The 10127-nt window shown below is 36.7% G+C and overlaps 1 protein-coding gene across 4 annotated transcripts in view; it reads right to left on the bottom strand.

Moving 5' to 3' along the window:
• Positions 1-3362: 3362 nt before the first annotated feature.
• Positions 3363-10127, bottom strand: part of Gabpa (GA binding protein transcription factor subunit alpha) — a 28247-nt gene continuing 21482 nt past the window's right edge. For 2 of the 4 annotated variants that reach the window (XM_026787081.1, XM_026787090.1), the window contains 3 exons: positions 9050-9190; positions 8640-8838; positions 3363-4580 (listed from right to left, as the gene is read on the bottom strand). In XM_026787081.1, the coding sequence (XP_026642882.1) occupies positions 4352-4580; positions 8640-8838; positions 9050-9190 (569 nt within the window). In that variant the 3' untranslated portion in view covers positions 3363-4351. The remainder of the gene's footprint in view (positions 4581-8639; positions 8839-9049; positions 9191-10127) is intronic. The other 2 variants (XM_013353406.2, XM_013353408.2) reach the window with 1 other exon arrangement.

Raw genomic sequence — 10127 nt, 5'->3', positions numbered from 1 at the left:
TGTGAGACATTCTGCAGGACATAGCAGATAGTAATTGAACTGTCTTTGAAATTTCCTGCTTCATGGAAATGTCTGCTGGATACTATGGGCCTGTAGGCTGAAGATGGATGCCCCAATGGTACAGAGGAACTTTGGGTGACTGTTCAAGCAGCGAGATGTCTCCGTCATTTCTAGAGTTTGGAAGTTGCTTATTTCTTGTTTAATTAGGTAATATTATATCCTTCTGGAGTCTTTGATGGAGTTGAAGAATATAGTTTTCCTTTGTTATGATAATAGATAAAAACATTGTAACTATAATTCTTGCTTGATAACTGTTTTGTTATATGTAATTTTACTATGTTAAAGTGAATGCCTTTTTTGTTTAAACAGAAAAAGGGGAAATGATGTAGGAAGGTCATCTGTGTTAATTTCATTGGTTAATAAAGAAACTGCCTTGGTCTTTAGATATGCTAGCCCTTAGGTGGGTGGAGTAGACAGAACAGAATTCTGGGAGGAAGAAGGCAATGAGGCAGTTGCCATGATTCTCCGACCCGAGACGGATGTAGGCTAGAATCTTTTCTAGTAAGCCATCATCTCGTGGTGCTACACACATTAATAGAAATGGGTTAATCAAGATATGAGAGTTAGCTAAGAAGAGGCTAGATATAATGGGCCAGGCAGTGTTTAAAATACAGTTTCCGTGTCATTATTTCTAGAGCTAAGGTAGCTAGGCGGAGCCAGGTGGAATGAAAAGCAGGCCTGCCTGCAGCTCCTTCTACAAAGTATAATAGCTTTAACAATTATTATTTTTAAGGAACAGTACTTTCGGAAAGGTTTATGATTAAACTATGGACATATATGTGTTTATGGCTATATGTGCATACATACAGAGGAAGAGGCTCTATCAATTGTTTGGCTGCCATGAGCAGGCCACAGGTGCTGGGAGTCAAATCTGGGTCCTCTGCAACAGCAGTGCCTTTAGCCATGGAGTCCTCTCTTCAGCCCTTACTTTGCCTTGCTGACCTGTGTTCAACCTTACTGGTTCACCTGTCACTTTATTATTCTAATGCCTTACTTCTGCCAATGGAAACTCATTACTCTTCTTACCAAGTACCTTGACCAGCTAACTACAGTCCACCAGAAACTGTTCTCCCTATATTCCGGTTCTGTTTTGTGTATATGTGTGTGTGTGGGGGGAGAGGGGTGGTCCTGGAAATCACTACTTTGATAGGTTTTAAGTAATCAAAAGAAATACAGAGGAACACATGTATACTTGTCAGAAGTGGACTGTCAAGATTTTTAACCAACAAAAAAATTCCAGGAATCTCAATTATCAGAAGAAAAAAAAAAAAAAAAAAAAAAAAAAAACAAAAAAAACTTTCAACATAAGAATTTATTGTATAAGTTTTATTTTTCTCATTTACTATTTTTACATTTTATGCACAAATATTTTTATCTGAGTAAAAATAGAAAATAACTGCTTTATGTAAAATTACAAAAAAACCAAAGAAATACATAATTGTTATTATGATAGTATAAGTGTCTTTATTTAAAGAGTAAAAATGTATGCAAAAATTCTCCTCCCTTCTACAAAAGGCAGAATATTATTTTCTTGGGAATAAGTGAAGTATTGAAATATCAACATTTTTATAGCCTTTAGATTGAGAACATTAAGTCAGACACAGGTTTGTTTTGCAGTTACAAACTTTTAAAACATTTTTGTGCTATCTCAAGGATACACTAGGTTCTTTATAAAAGGCAGTAGCATAAATGGCAAATGCAGAAAACGACAGAACTTGCCAAAAACATTTGGAGGTACACTCCTTAAAAGAAATAACCACACTCAAGTATCACCTTTTATCTGGGAGAAAAATTAAATATTTTTTCATAATTTATTTACATGGATTGACACCAAAATGAATGTAATCAGCTAATTCATCGTGTGGAGATCAAGCACACACAGCAATTCTGCCTAGCTAGCTGGACTTTTCCAATGCCAGCACAAATGTTCAGACTTCAGGCTAGCACATGTATAAAATGATCTCAATGTAAACATCAAATTGAAAATTATTTTAAAACAAAAACATATTATTCTTGAACTTACAAGGTACAAAAGATGGTCAAACCATCTTTAAAAAATGGTTCTTTTAGTTTGACTATCTTAAATCCTATGAAAAATCTGTAAAAAACTGAGTGAAGAATACCACAAATTAATATTTTCTTTCACAAGATGAGTTGTTTTTAATAAAGACTAGCAAACCGTGACCTCGTAAGGACAACAAATATTCTCTGTCTACGTGAAGCTTGAGTAAAGGAGAGACCCTCTCATTTCCAGAGTGAAAGTGCATAGGAGAGAGGGGGAAATGAGCATCTTACGACTGAGAACTCTGCTCAAATCACCACCAAAACAAAATCTACCAAACAAGAAAATCTACAGAATGTAGCTTGTTTTGTATTGAAAAGCACTTGGAAATGCTTAATTAGATTTTAGGAACCTAGAAATACAGATGTTCCTTTACTTAAAAACATACATTTATACAAATGAAACATTAACGCCTATCCTAACATCCTGTCTCTGAAACATTTTAACTGTAAGATTCTCAAACTCTCAGTGTTCTATGGAAATAGCCTGTTTTGAAACAGTGACTTCTGGCTCCCCGGGCTTTAAAAAGATGGGAAAAGCCTTCTTTACAGCTGCTAATTTGTTATCTGAAGTAAGGATCTTGAGATAATTTTTATACTCAAGATATTCTTAAAATCATGGGGATCAAGTAGTGCTGATATTTGTCAGCTTACTGTTTATTAAAAACAAAAATAAAAAACACAATTTGTTTTTAAGTACTTACTGTAGAATCTTAAAAGACTTAATATAAGCAAACAATACTTGCTGAAGTCTGACAGCACAGCAGTGGAAATTAAGATATAGGAGGTAAACAATCCTTCTTTCTTGTCCCTTATACTCCAAGTCACTGCTTAGTCTCAGCAATACCATCAGGCTGCAATCACAGGTGCTTTACCTACTAGCCAACATTAAGTGGGTTCTTCTAAAGTCATTTCAGGGCATGAATTGAAAGAATAAAATGAGAGGTGTATAAGGCAGCCTTTATACTGTTCTGAGGAACACCTTTCTGCTATGAACACCTATTTGCTAGTCTCTCATATCATGATTTATGTACAGTACTTTAAAACAAAAGATTTTTCTAGCATTTTCTTCTTAGTGTTAGCAAGCAGTAAGGCATCTCATATAAGATTTATTTAAAGATTTTAGAAATAATAGTATCCCTTTTGATTATCTTTATGTCTTCATACATGCAGAAAGTGATTAGCTGGCCATATATATATAATATTTTAGAGACACATATGAAATATTCAAAAGGAAAACAAATGAAACAAGTGGGGAAGTTTATTTAAAGATCTCCTACAGCGCCAAGCCAAATCCATTTATAACTATTCACAAGTAATTTACTAACATTTTCAAAGTTAAGTACTTTTGTCTGATCTAAAGTCTTCATTTTATCAGAAACACAGAAATGAATACATAAATGGTGTCGCACAATAATCTGATACTATAGATTAGTTTTTTTAAAAAAAGAAGTCTAAACCAAATTTTTATTTTCTTACTGAGGTATACTTTTTAAAATCCAAAGAATGGTATTATTTTGGAATTTTTTTGCAATAGCTGGTTTATTAGAATTAAATGCCTTTCTTGAAATAATTTAAGTCCTTGGCCTGACATAATAAACTATACAGAGAACCATTAGTAAAGGCTTCAGTTAAGCCGGCTTTAAACCGGTCTCATCTAATACACTCTTCCGCCAGTTAACTTATTCTTTACTTGTAAATATATAAATTAATAACCTGATAGTTCAGTAATTATCAATATAATTTTATTCTATATGAACACTTAGCTCTGCTTGATTAGATGAAACAGGCACACATGCTTTAGCTGAGAACTTCCTTTTGGCAGCTCTATGTAAAGCAGCAGAGGGGAAACAGCTTCACTCTGGCAATGGTTACACCAGGCTGTTTCCTAGAGACACTTCCTTACTGTCATCTTCAGACGCTACTGGCTGTTTTTGGTAGGGCTAGACATTAATACTGACCAGTTTAGCTTTCCTGACTGTTAGCAAACTACCCCACGATGAACCTGCTCTCAGACTTCAGGCATCGTGGAGATCCTTTAACACATTTTCTAAAATATATGCTCAAAGTAAAAAGATCCAAATTCACAAGAGTATGAAATATTTATAAAAAAAATCATGCATTAGATTGTACAGTCTAGAAATAAGATTCAAATTCAGTAATAAATGTTAGAGCAAAGCTTGCTCTAAATATTTAAGAAAAGCCTTAGATTCCTAGGAGGTCCTAGATCTCAATTGTCCTTTTCTGTTTGTAGAGAGGCAGCAGCCAGGGCTACGGCTGTGACTGGTTGGGCGATTCCATGGAGCTGCATCTTTGCAAGTTTCTTCTGTTCACATTCTGTGACTAAGCGGTTCAGTTCTGCTGCACTGTATCCAATAAGAGTCTTCAAGTCACAAACAAATTTGTATACAAATCTCTTGCCTTGAACTTTACAAATCATGTCCCCATCATAATAATACCTTTAAAAGGAGAAACCACATAAGGACATTGTGAAAATGAAGTTTATAAATCTCATATTTTAAGACTTTTCTACAAATAGAAGCCTACAGAGTTCTGTGCCCACCACAACAGTTAATAACATGAAACTTTAAAACACGATTTTAATGACTGTGTTACACATTGATTTAGAAACCACCATAATTACTAAAGAGAAGACAAAAATAAACAAAAAAAAAAAAAAACAAGTTTTGGAAATGGCAAAAGAATCTAACCAAGGGCTTTTAAACCCAAAACCATGTTGCAAAACCTCGCACCTGGACCTGCTGCCTCTGTGACCACAGGAACATCCTATTTCCTCTAATCCTTCATTCTTCATCTATAAAAATGAAGTTAAAACAGTACTTACCCTCACCGCATTGTTGAGTAAAGGAATGATCTTTATAAAGTGCTTAGCACACAATGACTACCACAGCTAACTCTTAATAAAAGTTATGCTAGTAAGAATCCAGATAACAAATTTACAGGTTGAAAAATCCACTTTTATGGGCGTAGGAGGTCCTTCTGTCTTTGTGTTTTTATTGGTTAATAAAGAAACTGCTTTGGGCCTGTTGATAGGGCAGAACTTAGGCAGGGAAAATTAAATGGAGTGCTGGAAGAAGGCAGAATCGGAGACGCCATGGACCCGCCGCCGGAGAAAGATATGTTGAGACTTTGCTGGTAGACCACGACCTTGTGGTGATATACAGATTAATAGAAATGGGTTAAATTATTATGTAAGAATTAGCCAGTAAGAAGTTAGAGCTAATGGGCCAAGTAGTGATTCAATTAACACAGTTTCTGTGTGGTTATTTCAGGGCTAAGCTAGCCAGGTGGCCGGGACGAATAAGCACCCCCTCCTTGCAACAGTTTTATATAAAATCTAATATATCTAATATAATACAGATATGACATACATAAAGAGTCCCCAAAGATAGTGGCACTATTAGGAAATGTGGCCTTGTTGGAGTAGGTGTGGTCTTATTGAATGAACAGTGTCACTGTGGGGGTGGGCTTTGAGATCTCATATATGCTCAAGATGCCACTCAATATTTGAGACTACTTTCTGTTGCCTACAAGATGTAGGAGTCTCAGCTCTCTTTCTAGCACCATGTCTGTCTGCACGGTGCCATTTCTCACCATGATGATAATGGGCTGAATCCTGAACTATAAGTTAGCCACCCCAATTAAATACTTTCCTTTATAAAAATTGCCGTGGTCCTTTTGGGAACCTGTTCCTCATACTAGACTACCTCACCCAGCCTTGATGCAGAGGGAGGACCAAGACCAACTTGATGTGCCATGCTTTTGTTCAAGCCCATGCATGAGTGAAAGAGTGGATGAGGTGGGGTGGGGTCGGGGTGGGAGTGGGGCAGGGTGGGTAGGGGATTGGGAATGGGGAGGTGAGGGGGAATGGGAGTGGGGAGGGAGAAGAGGGAGGGGAAATGGTCAGCATGTAAAATAAATGAAAAAAATGTTAATTAGTTAAAATAAAATTTAAAAAATTGCCATGGTCACCATGTTCCTTCACAGTAACAGAAACCCTAACAGTTGTAGAGCAGACCCGAGTCCACTCTAGTAGGCTGGTTTACTATACTTTCTATGGAGACAAAAGCACCTGAGTTTATAGCTAATTTGTACAGCAGAGTTTTCATCAACAAAGAATTTGAGTCTCAGCTTATAAACTGCCAAATTGCTTGTCATGCAGTTTAAAAATACAGGTTTATGACAGACACTTGGGAAAAGGAAAAAATAAAGTGGTTCCCTCCTTCTAGAATGTAATTAGAATGGGTACAATCATCGTTTCGTGTTGAAAGAAAAAAGTGGACACGTGAGCCTATATTGCATCTAATAATCTAGTGTATCATCACAAGGCACCGTACGACAGCATGTGCTGCATCTGTTCTCTCCCTACTCATGGCTTCATAGCTATCCCCCTTACCTTCGTGAAATCAGTTTTTATATCTCTTTAAATTTTGAACTATATCACATGAAAGAGACAACAGAGAAATGATTAGAAAAGTATCACTCAGGTCTACACAAAAGTGATTAGAAAAGTATCACTCAGGTCTAATAATAGAGTCTGTCAATACCTAGAGCCTCCTCTGTTCCTTCCCAACCATCCATGCTCTAAAGATTAACCTCAAACTTGCTCCAAGACACTAATTCCATTGCTCTGCTTTGTATTTTATTTCTGAAAAGCAGATTCATAAATGCTGTGTTTGCTTTTCCTAGTTTATCAAACTATATTAAGTGAATGCACGCACACTTGCGCGCATGCACGCACACATGCATACACACACACACACACACACATACATGTATATTTTCCATATGGTCCTTTGGACCCAGACCCCTTCCTGAACATCAGGGTATCACCATTTGTGGCAGCCATTCATCTTTAATACTCGAATGTATCACAACTAGCTTACTCATTCTTCTGCTGGTGGATACATGGGTGAATTCTGACTTAGAATATTAGAGTATGTGTGTGAACATTCAGACATTTCTGTTTGTCATCTACTAAGAAAAGTTACTTAGTAACTTAACAGGGCACATCTCTGGCCAAGGGTGGAAGCACTCCCATAATCTCACTAACTCAAGGTAGTTGAGGTCTTTCCATTTAGAGTATTCATAGTATTTAAGGAAAATAATTCCAATTTTCACTTTGAGATATTCAGATTATGCAGATGTAAAAGGATAAAACTATGCATATAACAGAAGATAGTATTCATATATTTGATACAATACACACTCAATTTAGTATGTAAATAGCATCTCTGTAGTATAAAGTATAAAAATATTATAGATTAATAAGCAGGTTAGTTTTGAACAGGAAACTATATGCTTTTAAATTACATAAAACAAATTATCTTATAATTTTTAAAAAAATCTTTATGTGCCTCAAAATTACCAGTAAACTCTTTAAAAAGTAATTTTTAACATAATGCATAAAAGTTCTAGTTTTAAAAAATTGAGATATCTCCCAGATGCTGCAGATGCAGAGATGCCTTAGGATCAAACAACTAATCCTCCCACCTGGGGACAGCTTAAGAACTTGTGTGACGAAAGAGAGGTGATATTTGGCATGATCAGAAGCCTCTAAATTCTACAAGCTTATATTTCTTGCCATGCTTTCCATGGTAACAGTGCAGGTAAAAGGGACGGATCATAATTACTGGGCCTATATCCCCAATCCTCCAATTAACCTAGCAGTGAGTTGGGGAGATAATGGATATTCCTCTAGTGGTTAATGAATCTTCTTGGCAACCTGGTCCTTATGACAACTGAGGTCCTGCTCAGCCAATGGAAAAGAGAAGAGTGATTAACAATTATACTGTGGTAGTACAAGGAATTCTACTTGCATGGGAAACAGAATTCAATGCCTATTAAATATAATCTCTCAAGTATGGCTATTCATAGTCAATACTACCCAAAATTACTGAAACAAGTTGTATATGCTTCAAGGATCTGGTTTTATAGGACAGGATATTAATACCACTGTTCTGTGATATGTGGGTTACCAACAAGGAATCCGACTAAGTACACTGACAACAATGTCTGAGTGAGACCTCAACTGCTAATTAGTATCTTCCAAGGAGACACCTGCGACAATTCTATATTCACATGTGTATGAGTGTCAGAAGCTGGCTCTTTTCTCCTACTGTATAAATCCAGAGGGAACTTGGCTGTGCAGGCTTGTGGTGAACACCTTTATTCACAGAGCTATCCATTAACCAACCAAGCACGCATGCACCCCCTCAACCCTTTTCTTTCTTTTTGGTTTTTTAAGAAGTGTTTCTATGTGTAGTCTTGGCTGTCCTGGAACTCTGCAGACTGGGCTGGTCTTGAATTCAGATGCACCTACTTCTGCCTTCCAAGAGCTGGGACTAAAGGCATGCACCACCACTGCTTGGTTCAAATCCACTATCTTAAGAAAAAGGATTTTATTTTTATTACTTAACAGGTTTTATATCAAGAACAAGACGCTCCATTTTAGGCGAGTCTGGTACTGGGGGAAAACAAATAACATAAATGCTTACCGTAACGCACGGCTGAGTTTCTCATAGTTCATTGTAGGCTTGTTTTTACGCTGTCCCCATTTTTGTGCAACCAATTCAGGTTGATTTAGCTTAAATTCGCCTTCATCACCAACCCAAGAAATACAGTCTCGAGCATCCTTGTCAGTGAGAAGTTCTAACAAAAACTGCCACAGTTGGATCTGACCATTGTTTCCTAAATCCATAAGCATAAACACAGGTCATCAAGTTAGAATCTACCACAAGTCAGAGGAAGTGCACAAGTTCTCCGGTTCAATCTGAGCCAAGGCAAAAACAAACTTCTCATTTTAGAACTATTAACTACATACACACTTGCCAGAGAGATAGTCCATATTTACACTTTTATATGTCTACCTTGACAAGTTTTATAATTTCAATCCATGCAAAAATACCTGTTCTATTTCCAGGTGAGCTTCTATCTTCTCCCGAAATCCTTGGGGACCTCTGCACTTTGGCTGCCTTTGCACTACTGTTTATAACTTTGATCGTAGTTGGTGTAGCAGACTGTACCGATGCTGGGATAATTTGCACAGCTAAAAGGAAAAGCAAAAAGGAAAACACATTTTATTTCTTCTATTGTAAGAAATAAAAGTAAATGCAATCAATAAAACTAATGTCCCTCTAATTATGTCAAGAAAAGACTTCAGACATAGGCGGAAAATAAAGTCATACGGTCTCCACTGCAGGAATCTTAACTTAGGAACAGCTAGTCTTCCTTGATCCAAAATAACAACTTAAAATGGCAAAATCATTCTCAAAGTCATAATACATTTGTTTATAAAAATGGTTTCAGGGCTAGAGAGATGGCTCAGAGGTTAAGAGCACTAGCTATTCTTCCAGAGGTCATGAGTTCAATTCCCAACAACCACATGGTGCCTCCCAGGTACCTATAATGAGATCTGTTGCCCTCTTCTGACATACAGAATGCTGTATACATAATAAATAAATAAATCTTTTTAAAAAATGGTTTCAAAGATGGTGTAAATGGAGACTACTGAAAATTCACATTAATCTATGAGAAGACTATAAGTTAACAAGCATGTGAGAAAAGTTGGCACTCATTGGGACTGAAAAGGTAGAAATAGGAGCTGCTGATTTTCCTTAAACTTACTAATCTGGTAACATTTGTGGCATTTTAGATATGCTATTCAGCACTGAAAATGAATGAAACAAGTATCAACAAAGCAAGTATCACAATGTCAAACAGTAACTCAGCTTATCAAAGACCCACAAGCCCCAAGAATGCACAGAAGATTTAGGGTAGCATAGCTGGTATAAAGGAAAACCTCTGAAAGTATAGCTGTGAGTAATCAGTTCTCATTTAGAGAGGGAACAACAGGATCTCTAGTAAGCAAACCCAACACCCAGGTCTATTCCTGGTCTACTTGAACTCACGGCTGTAACCAAAGTCTTACATTGAAAAGTGGTGGCACACGCCTTTAATCCCAGCACTTGGGAGGCAGAGGCAGG

This window comes from Microtus ochrogaster, chromosome 2 (assembly GCF_000317375.1).
Source record: "Microtus ochrogaster isolate Prairie Vole_2 chromosome 2, MicOch1.0, whole genome shotgun sequence".
Lineage (NCBI taxonomy): Eukaryota > Metazoa > Chordata > Mammalia > Rodentia > Cricetidae > Microtus > Microtus ochrogaster.
This window is presented reverse-complemented; position numbering and strand designations above follow the sequence as displayed.